The 21,820-nt window shown below is 35.2% G+C and overlaps 1 protein-coding gene across 1 annotated transcript in view; it reads left to right on the top strand.

Moving 5' to 3' along the window:
• Positions 1-435: 435 nt before the first annotated feature.
• PDE4D (phosphodiesterase 4D) overlaps positions 436-21,820 on the top strand; it is an 849,054-nt gene continuing 827,669 nt past the window's right edge. The window contains exon 1 of the mRNA XM_036278944.1: positions 436-547. Within this exon, the coding sequence (XP_036134837.1) occupies positions 453-547 (95 nt within the window). The 5' untranslated portion in view covers positions 436-452. The remainder of the gene's footprint in view (positions 548-21,820) is intronic.

Below are 21,820 nucleotides of genomic sequence, written 5' to 3'. Positions count from 1 at the left end.
GCGGCGGCAGCAGCAGCGGCGAGGCGCTCCGGCGGGCCAGCGCGGTAAACCCTGCTGGGCAGCAGGGCTCGGAGCCACGAGCCAGGATGGAAGCAGAGGATAGTAGCGTGCCAGCCCGGGCGGGTAAAGGCGAGGGCAGCGACGGAACCGGTGGGGCCACGCTCAAAGCCCCCAAGCATCTCTGGAGGCACGAGCATCACCACCAGTACCCGCTCCGGCAGCCCCAGTTCCGCCTCCTACACCCCCACCATCACCTGCCGCCACCGCCGCCACCGCCCTCGCCCCAGCCCCAGCCCCAGCCCCAGTGTCCACTGCAGCCGCCACCGCCCCCCCTGCCGCCCCCCCCGCCGCCGCCCGGGGCAGCTCGTGGCCGCTACGCCTCGAGCGGGGCCACCGGCCGCGTCCGGCATCGTGGCTACTCGGACACCGAGCGCTACCTGTACTGTGGCGCCATGGACCGCACCTCCTACGCCGTGGAAACCGGCCACCGGCCGGGCCTGAAGAAATCCAGGATGTCCTGGCCCTCGTCGTTCCAGGGACTCAGACGGTGAGTGGAGAGCGCCCCCTCCCCCAGTCAGGCAAGGGGTCACCTCCCCAGTTCTCAGATTCTCCTTGTTGGTCTATTCATCACCAGCAATCCTGGACCCTCGGTCAAATTCTATTCTGGGAATTGGGGAGGGCGAGCAGGGGCGTGTCTGTCCTCTTTAGAGAGGGTAGGATTCAGGTGTGTGTGAGAGACCCTAAAAGTGGAGCTTAAATGTTGTGTGTGTGTGTGTGTGTGTGTGTGTGTGTGTGTGTGAGAGAGAGAGAGAGAGAGAGAGAGAGAGAGAGAGAGAGAGAGAGACTGACTGAGCGATTCCCAGTTATCTATACCACCCACCACCCCCTTCCCCACCCACTTCCATTCCACTCTGGCAAGTGGGACTAAACAGGCGTATTCAGTTTGCTCTGCTGGAGGAGGAAGAAAAATTGGGCGGGGGCAGGTTGAGCCAGGGAAATACTCAGTAATCTGTACACTCCCCCTGAGTGAGGGGGTTAGGCGGGGCAGATCTGATTGGGGTGGGGGCAGGGTATGGTTGAAACAGTTGGATCCCAAGATTGCAGCCGAAAGCCTGAGAACCACTAGAGTTTCCCTTTGTCAAGTCAGAAAGTAAATTGAACAGCAAAAGGGGAGAACAAACACGTGGGTGACTTGGAGAGTTTGGCGCAAAATATTCAGCCATGCTTATGAGAAGGAAGGAGGGAGGGATGGAAGAAGGGAACGTGGACGCTGTGGGAGTGTTGGTGTGTGGTGTGTATGGAGTCTCCCTGCGAAGTTCCAGGAAGAAAGCACCTCCTTTCAGGAGCAGGCAAGACGCAGAGACTTGTTTATAGTATTCCTCCTTAACGTGCTCAGGATAACCCGGCAAGGAAGCGGCTTGTCACCCAGAGTTTTAATAAATGCCAATCTCTCCTTTTCCAAGAAAATGAGTAGTGTAAAGGACCAGTTACAGCTGCTCTGAAAAGACAGCCCCAGATTTTTAATTCTGACCTAGAGGTGGAAGTTAGGCCCGCGTTCGGTTCCTTTCCTGGGAACCTAGAAACAGCTCCTTTCTTCCCTGCCCCCGGTCCTTTAACCCAAGGATCCCCTCCCCCACATAAGTGCTTGAGCAAGCCCAAACGTGCGCGCGCGCTCGCACACACACACGAGGTTTCAGGGGCTGCTGATCTTGGCATACCTAATGGCAAAGTAGAACTGTCATCATCAAAGGTTAGACTCTGGCAGGCATTGATGGGCTGCATGTTCAAGCCACATATTTGGATAATGGGTAATTATACATTGTAAATCAGAGCTGGGTATGGAAGCAAGAAAACCTGGGGCTGAGGTGGTTTGTCCAACTCGAAAAATCTCAATAGTATTCAAATGTGAGCCAGCCTGCCTGCCTGCCTGCCTTCTTTCCTTCCTTCCTTTTTTCCTTCCTTCCTTCCTTCCTTCTTGTCTTCCTTCTTAATGAGCATGGCTGTGTGTGTGTATGCTGTATACACTCTTGTCAAAGGAAATCCAGCCAAATAGAATATCCCAACCCTGATGTGCACACATGCTCCTCACACCCTTTGCTTTCTTCACACCCCTACTTACTGGACCTTTTTTGTGATGATGTCATTGTACCTGTTAGATACAAAGAATGAGAACTGTAGTTACTCTCAATTCAGATCAATTGAATATTGGTGTGATTTGCTGACATTCATAAATTAATATGCAAGTTTCATTTTTCCAGCCCAGAGTGCTAACATCCACATCCAGGTTTACCCTTTGTTTGAAGAGGTGGGTTGAGTTTCATGTATGTGGGTCTCTGATGGTGGAATAAAGGCAAGCGTGGCACTTTGTATAGTTGACCTATAAAGAGAAAACTTTTGTGAAACTGAGCTTAATCTGTGGGTTGATTTACTTTGTAGAATCTTTTAATTAACTTCATATTTTAATAAAATAGAATATGTCTGGAAGGGTAGAGGGGGAAAATAAGCTAATTGGAATAGAGATATCGCATCATTGATTTGAAATTATTTTTTGCTGTGAACTCCACACTGATTAATTGTTCTATTTGAAATGTGTTAGTTGAATGGTTCATAGAAAACTAAGATGTATAATATTTACATATAGCTTCTACTCTGGTTCATCTAATAAATCATTGTCATTCCATCTAAGTGTACTTGGACTTAATTTGTTACATCATTTATGTATTTCCCAAACACTCCTACATTGCATATCAAGCTTTTCCTTAAAATAATTGCTTTTGCAAGTAAATGTATTTTCAAGGAGGACATGTGTGTTTCTTTCATTCTTTAAAGAGAACAGTAGCAATGCTTTAAAATTATAATGAAGTTTACATTTACTAACAACACTGAGATGAAATGGTATTATCTCCATTTTACAGATAAGAACACTGAGCCCTAGAGAATGTGAGTCTCTTGTTCAGTAGTAAATCAACTCTGAGTGCCAGAGCTAAGACTAAAACCCAGGTCTGCTGCTCAACAAAGGCAGTGGGTGCTCCTAAAATAAATGTGCACAGAACCTGAGAACTTTGACAGCATCAAGAAATATATAAAATAAAACATGAAGTTTATATTGATTGATACCACAGGGCATGAAGTCCAAATGAACCAAAAATGAGATGTTTGAAACCCATTTTTTTTTTTTTTTTTTTAAAGAATGACAGATAGCCTAGGCTCTGGATGCAATGAGAGATTTTAACCCTTATTTTTAACTTTTGAAATCCTAGCTGTTACACTAGTGTTAATGATCACCATGGAAGCAAACCAGTGTATTGGTTGATTTTGTACAATGCATATAATAATAAAGATAAAACAGTTCAGAGAATTAAAGCTAATCAAAACACTGCAGTTTGTTTTCAGTGATCTTCTAAAAATAAAGATGTGAGACATGTGCAAAGTGTGTGTGTATGTGTATGTGTGCACATGTGTGCCATCATCCAAAAAGGGCTTGTGTGTCAAATAATGTCTCCGAAAAAAATCTCATGGATGGATGAATGAATTTCTGTTGATTATCAAGAAAAACATGTTTAATTTTAGCATGTATAGTAACATTTAAAGATATTATCTTAACTGAAATTTTGATAATTATTTATGGTATGTGAAACAATAGGAAAGAGGTGTATTTGATTTAATGAAGAAATTTCTATAAAAAGGAAGGAGACAATCCTCAGAGATTTATTGTCAGTTTTTTTGATTCCATGGAAAATGTAGGTATGTTAAATTATTTTTGGGTTAAATTAAATCTAGCAAGATATATTTATTTTATAATTTATTTTTTAATTTATGAAATCATAAAATTATCAGGAAAATGAGTCTGTATGTTGCTAAGAGAGCCAAATAAAATATTTTTAAAAGTTAAAACACTATTTAGAAAATATATATTATTTAATCATTTTAAATAATAGTTTCTCAAAATGTAATATTTTAACTAAACTGACAAATGATGTTATTTTTTTTTACTTTTGTTTTCATTGTATTTTTTTAGAGAGAGAGAAATAGAAACATCAATGTGAGGGAGAAACATCAGTTGAACCCACAACCCAGGCATGTGCCCTGACCTGGAATCAAACCATGACCTCTCAGTTCGTGGGATGGCACTCAATCCACTAAGCCACACTGGATAGAAAGCATATTTTATATATTATATTTTATATCACATTTTATGTCTTTTTATTTCAGGCTTCCCTTAACTAATTATTGTAGTTTTAGTTCATTTTAAAATGGATAAAAAATACCCAGTAGAGAGAGAAAAAGAACTTAAGTCTATTTCCTTCTATAAAGTTTATCCTCTTGGATTACTACTCTATTATCCGCAGTCCTTCCAAGCATGTTAAGTAAAGATTATCTCTACAATAAGAACACTTTCTTTTCGGTAGCTGAGGTTTTACATCTTTTAACACAACCAAATATTTCATTTATCAGTACTGTACTTTGCTAAATCCTGTAGGAGCTGTATATTCTCAATAACAAATTAATTCTCAACATCACTAATCATCAGGGAAATGCAGATCAAAACTACAATGATGTATCACTTCATACCTGTTAGAATGACTATTATAAAAAATAGTAAGTGTTGGTGAGGTTGTGGAGAAAAGGGAATCCTCTGTGCTGTAGGTGGGGATGTAAATTGGTGGAGCTGCTGTAGAAAACAGTATGAGGGTTCCTAGAAAAATAAAAAATAGAATTACCATATGACCCAGCAATTCCACTCTGGGTATTTATCTAAAGAAAATGAAAACACTAACTTGAAAAGACATATGCAACCCTCCCCCCCACATGTTCATTGCAGCATTACTTAAAATAGCCAAGATTTGGAGACAACCTTAGTGTCCATATATGAATGAATGCATAAAGAAAATGGTATGTGTGTGTATATATACATATATATGTATATATATACATACATATATATATTTCAGCAAAAAATAAAATAAAATTGTGCCAATTGTGACATTGATGAACATAAAGTGTATTATGCTAATTAAAATATGTTTGACAGAGAAAAATATATGATTTCACTTACATGTATAATCTAAATATGTGTGTGTGTGTGTGTGTGTGTGTATAACAAGCTCATATATACAAAGAAGAGATTAATGGTTGTCAGAGATGGATGTGGGCAAGTTAGAGGAATGGGTGTACTGTTCTTTGTTGTTGTTTTTTACTTTAAATAAATTGAAAAAAAAAACAAACAAACAAAAAATTTAGCTTGGAAATTTAAATACCATAGGTGATTTCTTGGGTACTATAAAGACATTCTAGATGACAGATGTGTAAGTATCAAGAAGGTGACATTTGATTTAGGTATTTTAGAAGGTACAATAGCTAAAAACTATAATTTCACTCCATACAAATTTCATGCATATTATAAAACATGTATTTGACATTTATCTTTTAAATATGTTAACCTAAAATATTAAGTGAAAGGAAATATTATATTGCAATATTTAAATACAAAAAATTTAGAGTTTTGCTTTTCTACTCTGGGTTATAAAAAATATTTCTCCATTATTTTTTATTGATTTTTCCCCCTTAATCTCTTTACCTTTTTCACCCACCCCTGAATCCCCCCTCCCTTCTGACAGCTGCGGTCTGTTCTCTGTATCTATGAGTCTGCTGCTATTTTGTTTGTTAGTATATTTTGTTCATTAGATTCCACATATGAATGAAATCATGTGGATCTTTTCTTTCTCTGACTGGCTTATTTCATTTAGCATAATACTCTCCATGTTTTTCTTTTATTTTATCAAAGTTTTCCATTGTACTTTTTCATCATTAAAGGATGCAGTGATAATTTAAGTTCATGATGCAAAATGAGTTTCACATTACCAAAATAATGGGTTGAAAATGTGGTCACTTATATTGTCCACATAAGTGAATGTAAGACTTCGGATTTTAGGAAACAGTAACTTTTTAAAATATTAGATAACTGGCATAAATTTCCATCTTTAAATTTTAATAAATAAGGCCATTTAAGTAGCAAAAAAATTGATAAAATCTATATATTTCACGTTTTATATATATATTGCCAAAACAGTGGTTAGACTTTTAAAAAATACTGATTTCAACATTTCTGTGTATTCTGAGACTGGTGTATCAGAAGAAAAATATAATGACTCCATCACTTTCTTATATTTTTTATTCTGAAATTATCTACTTCCCATGTTTCATGGGGGTGGTAAAAGGAGGAGGTGGAAGGAAAAGAGAAATAAGAACCTGTGTTTCAAACATGGAATATAAGTAAACTCTTCTTTCCTTTTCATTGGACCATCTTGGTTCAGTTGCCCACTTATGGACCAGTAACAGGGAAATAGATAACCAACAATATCCACAAGACATGTTTCTCTGAGACCATGTTAACACTATGGAATGTCAAAATGGAAGGGACTTAGATTGGAGCTAACTTAATCCATCTTTTACGCTTGAACAAACATATATCCCGAGGGGTTAATTTATCTAACACAATAGTTGACTGACAGAATGAGAACTACAATATGTGTCTTCCATATCTCCTGACAATTACTCTACATTTCTCATTGTGGCTATATTTTCACAATCACTGTCCCCATCTTCCAGGCTATAGCCTGAAGCCAGAAGTTTGAAAATTACTTCAGTGAGTAAATAGGATATTCAAATAATGGCGAGAGAGACTATTTCAGAAAAGGAAACATTCTTTCACTTTCCAACTTGGATATATTCATACACACACAGACACACACAATGATGAGTTGTTCACTAATTTCTATCTCTAAACTTTAATGTGGGTTTTGGAGAGTATCATGGGAAGAGTTTTTATAATTCAAATAGTATAATGATAATTTAAAAAGACTACACCTTGTTAGCAACTTTTGGGAGTTATTCAATTACCTCAAGTCTAACATTGATAAAATAGTATCTCTCTCACAACTTATTTTCCATCTACAAGTTTTAAAATGTCCAATATGTGGATCTATAACTTGAATGTTGCTAAGGGATTATACCAAATAGCACTCTATTATATTTCAAAGGATGTGTTTTTTTTCTCTGAGAAATGTTTTTCTACATTTAAAAATAGCAAATCTAATTTTTCCCAGAGAAGAGGGCATTTCACGTTCTTTTCAAAAACTCATCAGCTAAATTGATTTGAACCTATACACAGATACTACTATCACCGTGATTCTCACCATATCACTTTGGGCAATAAATAAGAAATAAGGAATACTTTGTCATCCTAATAAGAATTTATAGATCTTAGCAATTGTAAATAGTGCTGCTATGAACATAGGGGTACATATATTCTTTCTGATCGGTGTTTCAGGCTTCTTGGGTATATTCCCAGAAGTGGGATCACTGGGTCAAATGGCAGTTTCATTTTCATTTTTTTGAGGAAACACCATATTGTTTTCCATAGTGGCTGCACCAGTCTGCATTCCCACCAGCAATGTACTAGAGTCCCCTTTTCTCCACATTCTCACCAGCACTTGTTTGATGATTTGTTGATGACAGCCATTCTGGCAGGTGTGAGGTGATACTTCATAGTTGTTTTAATTTGCATCTCTCTGATAATTAGTGACATTGAGCATTTTTTCATATGTCTATTGGCCATTTGTATGTCCTGTTTGGAGAAGTGTCTCTAGGTCCTCTGCCCATTTTTAAATTGGATTTGTCTTCCTTTTGTTGAGTTGTATGATTACTCTATATATTTTGAAAATTAACCCATTATCTGATATACCATTGGCAACTATGCTCTCCCATATAGTAGGTTTTCTTTCCATTTTGAAACTTGTTTCTTTTGCTGTGCAGAAGATTTTTAGTTTTATGTAGTCCCATTTATTCATTTTTTTCCTTTGTTTCTCTTGTCTTAGGCATTGTATCAGTGAAAATACTGCTGCATGTGATGTCTGAAATTTTGTTGCCTACATTTTCTTCTAGGATTTTTATGGATTCACGAGTCACATTTAAGTCTTTTGTACATTTTGAGTTTGTTCTTGGGAATGGTGTAAGTTCCTGGTCTAGCTTCATTTGTTTTGCATGTAGCTGTCCAATTTTCCCATCACTATTTATTAAAGAGGCTCTCTTTACTTCATTGTATGCTCTTACCACTTTTGTCAAATATTAACTGAGCATAATGTCCTGGGTCAATTTCTGGATTCTCTATTCTGTTACATTGAGTGTGTATCAATAAATGAGTGGATTAAAAAGCTGTGGTACATATACACAATGCAATACTATGCAGCTGTAAGAAAAAAAGATCTCTTATCCTTTGAGACAACATGGAGGGACCTGAAGAGTATTATTCTAAGTGATATAAGCCAATCATAGAAAGACAAATATCACATGATCTCACTTATTTGTGGAATATAATGAACAAAATAAGGTAATGAACAAAATAGACCCAGAGACATAGTAGGGTACAGACTAACAAACCTCAGAAGAGGGGTATGGGGGGAAGGGAAGAGATAAACCAAAGAACTTATATGCATGTATGCATAACCAATGGACATAGACAACAATGCTTGAGGGGGTAGGATCAGGAGGAGAGTATCAATGGGGGCAAAAGGAGAAACATCTGTAACAACAACAACAACAAAATATATGTGTGTGTGTGTGTGTGTGTGTATAAAATAAATAAGCATTTACAGTTACTGTATTGATCAGTGTGTGGTATCACAATTCATCCAGTGGTGTCAAGCCAGTGGTATCCTTAGATTCTTCCTCTTCCTTAACTCCCGCCCAATAACTCTTGATTCTACCCGGAAATATCTGTTGTGTTCTCTCATTGCCACTTCCCTGGTTCAGGTCTTTATCTTTGTCTTCTACTCAGTTGCAATTGTCTTCTTTTTAAAAAAATTATATTTTATTATTTTAATTAAAGTTTACATTCAATATCATTTTGTATTAGCTTGATGTATTCAGCATAATGGTTAGATAATCATATTCTTTACAGTGCCCCCCCCCAATATTCTAGCACCCATCTGGCACCATAGTTATTATAATAGTATTGACTATATTGCCTATGCTGTACTTTACATCCAGGACTATTCTCCAGATTCAGTCTCTCGTGATGCCAATCAATTTTACACTCAAGGCCATCTAATCTCATCATCCCCTTGTCTGAAAACCTTGGATGATTGTCTGCAAGATAAAATCTAAATTTCTTAGTCTAACTCTTCAAAGTGTTAGCCCTGTCTCTCTTTCTCACAGAAAGTCTTGCTATTCACCCTCTTCTGCAATCCCCATGAAATCACCACAATCAACTTTTCGCAATGTGCTGAGCTCTCTGTGACACCTTCTGACACCTCTTTCTTTGTGAAGCTGTTTCTTCCTTCTAGACTGCTTTCCCTGTGCCCTACACCACCCCTTTGTTATCTCTTTGGGAAGCTTAGGAATATATTTTCAAAATTAGTTCATATGTCACCACTTATGTGTATAGTGTTACAAGCAGAGTAATATTTTTTTCTTCTGGGCTTTCACATGGCATTTTGTATATATCTATACTCTAGCACAGCAATTTTCAAGCTTTTTCATCTTATGGCACACATAAACTAATGACTAAAATTCTTCAGCACAAAAATGTATTTTTGCCAGTCTGATAAAAAATAGCTATAATTTTTATTTAGTCACATCGAACTGCTATTATGTGAGCTGTTGTCTTTTTCTTGACAATCTAAGAAAGAGAGGTCAGTGCCCCTGACTGAATAGTCAGGTATTACATATTTGAAAAATTCTTGTGGTGTACTAGTTGAAAATCTCTGCTCTAGCTGCTACCTATTACAATTTGATGTCTCCAAGATTAAGTACATTTAGGACCTCACACAGTGTATGGTTTATATAGGTCCTCAGTAAATGATGAACTTTAAATTTGGAAATAATAGTAATAATAATAATAATAATAATGAAACCTTGTCTTTTCAGTTTGTGCTCTCCCAGGATATATTTGAATTATTTAATTCTTTATGAAGTAAAGAGAGCTAGTGATATTTTTCTCATTTTATAGGTGATCAAAGGGAATATTGGCTCTCAGAGATATAGACACATAGTACATGTTCAAAGGTAGAACTCAGATTTGAGCCTTCAAACTCCTAGTCTGGTGATCTTTCCATCACACTGTGAGATATATATGACTTGGTATCAGATGCAAAGAAGCCCATCATTTGACTAATGCTTTGAAGACAGAGAGAAATTATAATGATTATGAAAAGAGATAGCAGTTTGGATTCAACTTGTAAGAAACAACATCAGAATAAAAACAACTGTGATGGAATAAAATCTTTTTTATTTAGAGACTTTCCTTTATCGAGTAAATTATTAACTTTGGGCTCTTTGTCTTTAATTACATTTCGGGGTGGGTACATATTCTGGGGAGAGCATTTATCAGATTCTCACAAGCCCTTGATTCACAATTTTTAAGATATAGTTCTATAGTGAACTAAGTCATTGGTTAATTCACTAAGGAAACAATTATGAGAAAATCATATACCAATGGAGTAATATCCTCACTGGAGTGTCAAAAGTAAGCAATTTGAAATGAGATTTTAGAAATATGCAATGCTGCAGATAGATAAGGCCATGTTATTTAAAAATGACAAATCACCATTGAGATTTTAGGAAATTAATTGACTTAAAATTTGATTAAAAATAAGTATAAGAATAGTAAAGTCTTTTAATAGTAATAGTCTTTAAATTCAGACAGTATAATAAACTGATATTTTGATGTAACTGGATTAAAAGGTCAAACATGAAACCCATGAATATATGAAAATTTCGAATTTACTAAGGGCAATATTCTAATTCAGTGAGACTAGGATAAATTCCTTAAAATACGGTGTTCATTAGTTTATTAAAATTAAAAAGATCCTTACCTTGTACCATAATTAAAAAGCACTTAAAATCAATAATAAAATATTAAAAACAAGATAAAAATAGAAAAATAAAAAAGGAGGGACATCTGTAATACTTTCAACAATAAAGATAATTTTTTAAAAATAGAAAAAGTACATAAAGAGGTAATTTAAAAAGGAAGAAATATTAATGATGGTATTTATTTTAAAAGATTATCTACCTTGTGAACAGATTAAAGTAAAAATTAAAACAGTAATGCTATTTAGGTATTTTATCTATTATTTTTGAAAAATATTAAATGATGACTAATTCATTTAAGTCTTTTATCCATTTTGAGTTTATTCTTGTGTATGGTGTAAGTTGATGGTCTAGTTTCATTTTTTTGCATGTAGCTGTCCAATTTTCCCAACACCATTAATTAAAGAGGCTGTCTTTACTCCACTGTATGCTCTTGACACCGTTGTCAAATATTAATTGAGCATATTGCCTTGGGTCCATTTCTGGGTTCTCTGTTCTGTTCCGCTGGTCTATATGCCTGTTTTTGTGCCAGTACTAGGATGTTTTGATTACAGTAGTTTTGTAGTATAACCTGAAATCTGGTAATGTGATCCCTCCTACTTTGTTATTCTTTTTCAAGATTACTGTGGCTATTCAAGGTCTTTTATGGTTCCATATGAACTTTTGAAGTATTTGGTTTTTTTTTGTTTGTTTGTTTTTTTATTTTATTTTTTTTTATGAATTTTTATTTATTTTTTTGTTACAGATATTTTACCTTTTTACTCCATTGGCACCCCCCACCCCACCCTACCTCTGCCCCGTCCCCGGCTTAGTTGTCCATGTCCATTGGTTATGCATACATGCATATAAGTTCTGTGGTTTATCTCTTCCCACCACCCCTTGAAGTTTTTGTTATAGTTCTGTGAGGTATCACCTCACACCTGTCAGAGTGGCCGCCATCAACAAATCATCAAACAACAAGTGTTGGCGAGGGTGTGGAGAAAAGGGAACTCTAGTACACTGCTGGTGGGAATGCAGACTGGTGCAGCCACGATAGAAAACAATATGGTGTTACCTCAAAAATTAGAAATTGAACTCCCATTTGACCCAGTGATCCCACTTCTAGGAATATACCCTAAGAAGCCTGAAACACCAATCAGAAAGAATATATGTACCCTCATGTTTGTAGCAGCACTATTACAATAGCTAAGATCTGGAAACAGCCCAAATGTCCATCAGTAGACGAATGGATAAAAAAGCAGTGGTACATATACACAATGGAGTACTATGCAGCTGTAATTAAAAAAGATCTCTTATCCTTTGAGATGACATGGAGGGACCTGGAAAGTATCATCCTAAGCGAAACAAGCCAAGCAGATAAAGACAAGTATTATATGATCTAACTTATTTGTGGAATATGATGAGCATAACAGTCTGAGGCATTGGGTAGTCCCAGAGACATGGAAGTGGGGTACAGACTGGCAATCCCCAGAAGAGGGAGTGGTGGGGGAGAGATAAACCACAGAACTTATATGCATGTGTGCATGAACAATGGACATGGACAACAAAGCTGGGGACAGGGCGGGGAGAGAGGGGGAGGGAGGAATCAGTGGGGGAAAAAGGAGAAACATCTGTAACAAAAATAAATAAATTAATTAAAAAAAAAGATGACTAATTCAAAAGAATTGGAGGTGTGGAGAAGCAGGCACTTTCTCATATACTTTTGATAGAGAGTGTAAATTAACAAAACAAAACTTTGGTGGATAATCAAATAATATGTACCAAAATTTTAAAAGTAATTCTATGCTTAGGAACTAAGCCTAAGAATATTATTAAATAACTGAGCAAAGAAGTACTATATTGCAACATTGCATATAATAATAAACATCTAGAAAACACCCAAATATACTTCAACAGATAGTTGGTAAAATAAGTCATCTCATATCTACTACAAAAGACTGATAGATAATGAATAAACAATATCCACCTATATTGAAATGCAATTATAACCCCTAGAATGGGAAAAAAAGTAATTAAGAGACAAGATCACAGAATATGGTACCATTTACCTGTATATATTCATGCATACTTATACCTATGAGGCTACGTGTATACATATGTGTGCCTACATTTAGACATATATGTATATGCACATTATGTACAAGTGGTATATATACATATATGTCATAGTATTAGAAAAAGCACTGAACTATAATAGGTGTGAGAAGAGAGGATATTTAAGGTCTTTGATATTCTGTTCAATGTTCTTTTCTTTCATTTGATTTCTTTTAAAATGAGCACCTGTAGCTTTTATAATAAGCAGAAGTCATATATTTTCTTCTTTTACTAATATTTTTCCACTTATCTACTCACTAGGTTAATATTTTATTTTTATCTCACTTTTCTCACCTGCTCCCAGAAGCAAAGGATTGTGTTATAAAACAAGTATGATTAGGTAAATTTGGGATATTGGGATATCAAAGAGAAGACCATATAACAGCATGAAAATAGTATAAAATCTGCAATCAAAATACATACCATTGATTCCTGAGCAATTGCTAAAAGTGGGTAACAGATTTGGCTTTGAGCTTCCTATCAGCCAATCCAAGGAAGGAAACACCACCCGTTCAAGATTCATAGTGTCAGTAAGTTAAACACTTATGAGTTGCTAGGGAGCATGCATTGCTGTTAACTCAGAATTAAAATATTTTCCCATGATTTATTGTAAAAAAGGATACTATGTAAAATGGTGTGTAATTTTTCAATAACTCTCCTACATTATATAAAGTATGAATAAGTAAGAATCTTGTTTTAAAATAATTATGGCTGTTCTTTTATAAAATTGTGTGTTGATGGCCTGTTGTCTAAGTACAGTTCATTGACATTCCATCAGTGTTGGAGCCCCAGTTAGCATTCTTTTTTTATTTATTGAGTTTTTTGAGGTGATATAAGCCAGTCAGAGAAAGACAAGTTCCATATAATTTCACCTATATGTGGAATCTAATTAATAAAATAAACTAACAAACAAAATAGAAATAGACTCATAGATCCAGAAAACACACTGACAGCCATCAGAGGGGAACAGGGTGGGGGAACTGGGTGAAAAGGTAAATAAATTAAGCAACAACAACAAAAAAGACAGAAAAAGACCTCATAGATGCAGACAATAGTATGTATGGTCATTACCAGGAGGAAAGGGAGGTGGGGGAAGTAGATAGGGTAAAGGGAGCATAAATGGTGATGGAAGGAAAATTGACACAGGGTGTTGAACACACAATACTATATATATATATACTATATATGATTGGTTGCCTCCCAAACAACCCTCACTGGGCCAGGGATCAAACCTGCAACCCAGGGAGGGGCCCTTGACTGGGAATCAAACTCCTGATCCTTTTGTCCGAGGGCTGATCCTCTAACTGTTGAGCCAAACTGGCCAGGGCACAGTTAGCATTTTTAACAATGCTTTCCCTTTAGTGCTGAATACATTCTCCAGCTTGGAGAATTCCTCTAGATTCTATCTTGTATATCTGATATTCAGCCTCTTGTTGTCACTTGGTTACCTAATTTGATTTGGATGCCTTATATGTTTCCACCCTGGTCCTCAGGGTTGATAGCTACATTTTAATTTCAGTTTCTTCCTCAAATATTGTTTTTTGACCTGGATTGTTCCTATAACTGCCGGTCTCAAGAAAATCCAACATGACTAACCCTCAAGCTTGACTCCAAATTCTAGGAGACCTCAATCCAAATGAGGTCCCCCTTATTTGAGAAATGAGGACGTAGCCAAAGGAATAAGAAAGTTCAGTCTTGCTATCCAGCTCTTTGGTGTTCTGGCATGATCACCCATTTCTCTGGATTTCCACAGAATATCCACTTCCACTTGAATGCTCTGAGATAAGTTAGTTACAAAATTTAGCCCTGGTAAATACATGGATCAGCCCACTTAAATATAGACCAGTTAAATGTTAGAAGTTATTTAACCAAAATGAGGTTGGTATTTTAAAGTCATTTACTTGCAACCTTTCTCTCTGAAAATATTTACAGAGTCACACCCCTTATCTGCTAAGATTGCTTCAAATTTATTGCAATATTGTCTTTGTTTTCCTATTGTTATTGTTGTTATTTACCTAGCAGGCAGGTAGGTGTGCTTCCAATTTATTGGAAGCAATTTAAAATCTTTACACTTATAAATATTTAGTCTCCTATACACATTTTTGTTTTACCACCACTCAGCGTCATTCCTACCACCTGGCATCTTTTCAGTTGTATAGAGAACCAGGTTCTCTACTCATCATGCAGGTTTCTCATACGAATACTGAAGAAAGATCGTCCAACACTGAGAAACACACTATATTGTTCTTATCAGATTTTTTGAGAGGTAATAAAGAGCATGAGGATGACCCCCACATACAAAAGGAATCTAAGAAACTCGTATTTACATTAACAACTCAGAAGCTTCCATATATATTATTAACTGAAAATTAATATATATTAATATATATTAACTGAAAATTCAGTAAGTCAACAGACCCACAGTTTGTGGGAAACAGGATGTTCTCAGTGGTTTCATGGGGCTAGGCCAAACTTTCTATGTGTCTTCCCACATGTGGGCCTCTGGACACATTGTTTCCTCTGCCTGAGCTGCTTTCTCCCTGTCCATTAGCTTGGATAATCCAAATTCATATTTCAGGTCTTAATTCAAACATCACTTTTTTGATGTCATAACTTATAGTTCTTTTTTATGGCATTCATTATATTTTAAATTGACATGCATAATTGTGTATTTATTTGTTTATTGCCAATCTCATCCACCATTGTTTACATTTGAACATTTATTAAATAAATAAACTAACCTCAATTTATCAAATTTATAAAGCTAGGAGTCTGCTATTAAAAAAGAGCAGAAACAATTCTAATTGAGAGAATTTTAACACATTTTATTTAAAGAGTTAAGTTGTTATTTTCTTTATTTTATGTAAACGACACTTGAGTGTTAGCAGTTGTTAAGCATCACTCTGGCAAGCAGCCTGCAGGATAGGAAGTTAGGAAAGAAATACCATCATGGACTGTCAAGATTGTGTTGTTGTAGTTATTTTTAAGGGGCTAGTAAGCAAAACTGAAATAAAGGCAATAGTTACTTATTTTAATGCTATTTCCTTTCTTTTTATATTTAATTTATTTTAGTGTTGATGGTTTATGCATAATTTAAAACTTATTACTAAATTCTACCTATTCTACCTAAAATTCATTATCTTTAATCTGTATCAAACAAATATAAAGTATCTATAACTTCTTAGTATCTTCTTCTTTGTGACAGTAAAACCCAAGAGTAAAAATAAATACATTTCTTGCCTGAGACTATAATAGCTAATTCAAATGGTCTAAGAACTTTAACAATCATAGGAAAAAAGTAAGAGTAAAATAAAACACAATTATTCTGACAAAATGTCAGTTTAATTTAATAAATGTTGTCCTTATATTTTACGTATTAATTTTACTTTTGGTGCAGGAAACTGTTAAATGAGTCATTAGTTCTGTTGACATGGACTATTTTATAAGCCAAAGTCACAAAAGAGTATAATAAAAAATCATTAATAATAGATAATATAAATATTTAATAATAAAACTATTGTAATATTTCAGAAAAAAATATATACTTAGGGAAAACAATTTTGTGTTGTTTTTAATGGCATCCTTTACATGAAGATTCTAGACTCAACTATTTTACCGTTTACTCTCTAGTGGAGTGCTATTCAATTTTCAGTGAGTTCAAATATGACTATGTATCTCATTAGGCAAAAGATGGAGAAAAAATCAGTGTGCTTTTTTGATATATCATATATAAAAACACTTTTTGAAAAGACAATTCTACTTCCTTAACTAGCTCTAAGACATAACTGTATGAACAGCTGAAGTAACTAGACCACTCAACTGGTTGATAAACTTACACAAGTTCAATGTAACGTTTCCCCAGAGAATTTTTAAAAAGTCATTTGTCCAAATTAGATTGACTTGGCAATATTGGATTAGATACTCCTTTGAATGCTTGTCATAACATCTGTGGGAACTCGTGAAAATTTTAGAAGTGTTTGAACCAATCTAGAGCTCTTGAGGATATAGTGAGAGTCTGTAAAAAGCAAAAGCATAAACTAACATTGGCCGTCAACCAGTCTGGCAGCCTGTTTATTGCTTTGGATGCTGCTTGTATCTAAGCATTGCTTTAAATATTTGATGTAGTTAATTAATGAGAATTTTGGATCTTCTGTCTGTTATAAAAATCTGCTTATGAAAAATAAATGCAAGCAAATTACAACATTAGAAGACCAAACTGAAATACAGTAACTGTCTCCTTCAATACCCACTACAGTTTTGTTTACCAGGATATCACTGTAATCTGATTTTTATTAAATAATCAGAATTGTTACATAGATAGCTAAAGACAAGAGTATCTAATAGTATTTTCTAAGGCGCCATTCTGAGAATGTTCAATACACACGGACTTAGGCTATGTGGGATGGAGCTGGCAGGGAGCACGGAAAAAGAAGGAAATTCTTTGCTGAAGATTTTTCAACTTTCCTCTGAAGATGTTAAAAAGGCCCTGATAGATTTTCAACAGGGAAAATATGTGTTTAGCTTTGACTTTTTAAAAGCTTATGCTGGCAGATACATGGAGCATGCAGTGGGAAGAAATTGGAGGTGTGATTTTTTTAGGTGTTTATTGCAACAAACCAGATAAAGACTAATTCTGTAGTCTGAAACTAAGACTACAGCAGTAAGAATGGAGAGACGAAGTTGAGAGATTTTACAAATAGAAATGATGTGACTTGTTGACTGTCTCAATACTATTAGATAAAATAGTTTTAAGTTAAATGTATTTCTGTAAAATATATCATTAAGAATCCATCATTTTCTGGATGTTTAGGGTAAATCTAAAGTCTTACGTTTTAGTTTTCCTGCAGTCATTTTAATTATTAGCTTGTTTAGGTGAGGGAAACAATGAAATATTAGTAAGACAGTTTTAAACTACTTGTCTGCAGATAAAATTGCAGTGGTGTTGTTTGAGATAGCTCACTTGTGCCATTGTATTAAGCATAAATGCTTTTTGATGATAAATATATAGGTAGATATATCCCATTCCAGGACATTGCTTATTAATTGTGTTAACTTAGTCAAATTGGTTTTCTGAACTCATTTGAACTCATTATTTCTTCTTGTGAGACATCATTAAGCTAGTGAACTTTTTCCCTATAGCATGTATCTCTCTCTCTTCCTCCATCCCTTTCTCCCTCCCACTATCCTTCTAACTAGGAATCAGCTACAACCGTCTTTCTAGCTTTTGTTTTCTAATCTCAGTTAATTCTGTACCCATCTATTCCAGAAAATCCTTAAAACACTAGTGTGTATGTACGTCTCTGTGTGTGTGCTCATAAATGTGTTTGTTTGAAATAGTATCCACTTTTTCCTTCATGTTTAAAATCATTTGAAAACTTGGATAAGCTTTTTCTCACTTTTCATCACTTGTATTTTCTTTTCTTTCTTTCTTTTTTTTTTTTTTACCACTAATATTGTACTGTATTTTATTACTTCCTTATTAGCCACACTTTTTTTTTGTTAAGGTAAAATTGGTACATAACATTATATATGCTTCAAGTACAACATTAAATTCATCTGTATGCACTGCAAAGTGATCACCATCAAATTTGAGTTATCATCTTTCGCCATAAAATTAACCCCCTTCATTCATTTTCACGAACCCCCAACCCCCTTCCCCTCTGTTATCCACCAAATTGTTCTCTGTATCTATGAGTTTGTTTTTGTTTTGTTTGTTCATTTGTTGGTTTGCTTGTTTTTTTAGATTCCAACATGAGTGAAATCATATGGTATTTGTCTTTTTTCTTCTATTTTATTTAGCATAGTACCCTCAAAGTTCATCTATATTGTGACAGACAAATGGTAAGATTTTATTCTCTTTTATGGCTGAATAGTATTCTAGTGTGTGTGTGTGTGTGTGTGTGTGTGTGTGTGTGTGTGTGACATCATGTTTATTCATTCATTCATCAATAAACACTTAAGTTTTTTCCATATCTTGGCTATAGTAAATAATGTTGCAATGAACATAGGGTTACATATATCTTTTTGAATTAGTGTTCTCATATTTTTTGGATAAATACCTAAAAGTGAAATAGCTTGATCATATGTACTTATATTCTCAATGTTATGAGGAACCTCCATACTCTTTTTCATAGTGGCTGCACCAATTTACATTCCTGTCAACAGCATGCAAGGCTTCTATTATCTCCAATCCTTGCCAGCACTAGCAATTTCTTGTCTTTTTTATAATAGGCATTCTAACAGCTGGGAGGTGATATCCCATTGTAGTTTTGATTCACATTCCCCTAATAATTAGTGATGAACATCTTTTCATGTGCCTGTTGGTCAACTGCATATCTATTTGTAAACATGTCTATTCAGATTCTCTGCCCAATTTTAATTATTTTTTTCTTTTTGTTGTTGAGTCCTTTATATATTTTGAATGTTAACCTCTTTTTGGATATATGATTTGTAAATAGCTTTTATCATTCAATAGGTTGTCCTTTTGTTTCAAAGATGTTTTTCTTTACTGTGAAGAAATTCTTTATTTGATGCTCATCATCACTAATCATCAGAGAGATGCAAATCAAAACAACAATGAGGTATCACCGCAGACCTGTCAGAATGGCCGCCATCAACAAATCATCAAACAACAAGTGTTGACGAGGGTGTGGAGAAAAGGGGACTCTAGTGCACTGCTGGTGGGAATGCAGACTGGTGCAGCCACTATGGAAAACAATATGGTGTCACCTCAAAAAATTAAAAATTGATCTTCCATTTGACCCAGTGATCCCACTTCTAGGAATATACCCTAAGAAGCATAAAACACCAATCAGAAAGAATATATGTACCCCCATCATTGTAGCAGCACTATTTACAATCGCTAAGACCTGGAAACAGCCCAAGTGTCCATCAGTAGACGAATGGATCAGAAAGCTGTGGTACATATACACAATGGAGTACTATGCAGCGGTAAGAAAGAAAGATCTCTTATCCTTTGAGACTACATAGAGGGACCTTGAAAGTATCATCCTAAGTGAAACAAGCCAAACAGAGAAAGACAAGTTTCATATGATCTCACTTATTTGTGGAATATAATGAACATAGCAGTTTGAGGAACGGGGTAGTCCCAGAGACGCGGAAGCGCGGTACAGACTAACAATCCCCTAAGGAGTGGGGAGGTGGGGGAGGGATGAACCACAGAACTTATACGCATGTATGCATGAACAGTGGACATGGACAACAATCTGGGGAAGGGGCAGGGAGGGAGGGGGAGGGGGGAATCAGTGGGGGAAATAGGAGAAACATCTGTAACAAAAATTAATCAATAAAAAATGAATAAGCAAAAAAAAAATACACTGGAAAAAAAAAAAAGAAACTCTTTATTTGATATAGTTCCTTTTGTTTATTTTTACTTTTGTTTCCCTTGCCTTTGTAATCAGAATCATCAAAAAAATTGCTAAGACTTATATCAAAGACCTTACCACCTATATATGTTCTCTTCCAGGAATTTAAATTTTACATTTAAGTCTTTAATTCATTTTAAGTTAATTTTTGTTTATAACTTTCATTCTTTTGCATGTGTCTGTCCAGTTCTCCTAGTACCATTTTTCTCCTAGATTGTTTTTTCTCCATTTTATGTTCTTGGATATTTTGTGATAAATTAATTGTCCATATGGGTTTAGTTCTGTTCTAAACTCTGTACCATTGATCTATGTCTTGTTTTATGCCAATGCCACACTTATTTGATTACTATAACTTTGTAGTATTGTTTGAAATCAGGGAGCATGTTACAGCTTTGCTTGTATTTCTCAAGATTGTTTCTGGCTACTGGGGATCTTTAGTGGCTCCATACAAATATTAGAATTATTATTTTTATTTGTATGAGAAATGACTGGCATTTTGACAGGGATTGCATTGCATAAGTAGATTGATTTGGGTAGTAATATTTTAACAATACTAATTCTTTCAGTATATGAGCATGGAATATCTCTTCATTTATTTGTGTCTTTATTAATTTATTTTATCACTGTTTTATAGTTTTCAGTTATAGGTCTTTCAGCTTCTTAGTTAAGTTCATTCTTAGATATTAAATTTTTTGATATAATTTTAAATGATATTTTCTAAATTTCTCTTAGTTCATTGTTAGTATATAGAAATGCCAGATTTCTGTGTATTGATATTATATTTCTCAACTTAAGTGAATTTTTTTATTCTAATAACTTTTTGGTGGAGTCTGTAGGGTTTTGTATGTATAATACCAAATAATGACAGCTTTCTTTCTTTTTTCTTCCTTTCTAATTTGGATGTATTTTATTTCTTTTTCTTGCCTAATTGTTGTGTCTAGGACTTCCAATGCTATGTTGACTAAAAGTGCTGAGTGTGGCATTCTTGTCTTGTTTCTGATATCCAAGAGAAAGCTTCCAGGTTTTACTTTTGACTAGGATAATAGCTGTGGCTCTGTCGAATATAGCTTTTATTATGTTGAGGTGTTCCCTCTAGACCCACTTTGTTGAGAGTTTTTACCACAAATGGATGTTGAATCGTATCAATGCTTTTACTGCATCCATTGAGATGATCATATAATTTTTATCCTTCATTTAATTAATTTGATGTATCACATTGATTAATTTGCAGATGTTGAACCATTCTTGCAACCCTAGAATACATCCCACTTGATCACATCCCACTTGATCTTTTCAATATATTGTTGAATTCAGTTTGTTAAAATTTTGTTGATGATTTTTGCATGTTTCTTGAGGATATTGGCCTGAATTTTCTTTTTTTATGGTGTACTTGTCTGGTTTTGGTATCAGGGGAATGCTGGCCTCATAAAATGGTTTGGAGTATTCCCTTCTCTTCTATTGTTTAGAGG

Source organism: Molossus molossus, unplaced genomic scaffold, assembly GCF_014108415.1.
Source record: "Molossus molossus isolate mMolMol1 unplaced genomic scaffold, mMolMol1.p scaffold_m16_p_3, whole genome shotgun sequence".
NCBI lineage: Eukaryota > Metazoa > Chordata > Mammalia > Chiroptera > Molossidae > Molossus > Molossus molossus.
The sequence above is the reverse complement of the archived record's forward strand: the minus strand, read 5'-3'. Positions and strand labels throughout refer to the sequence as shown.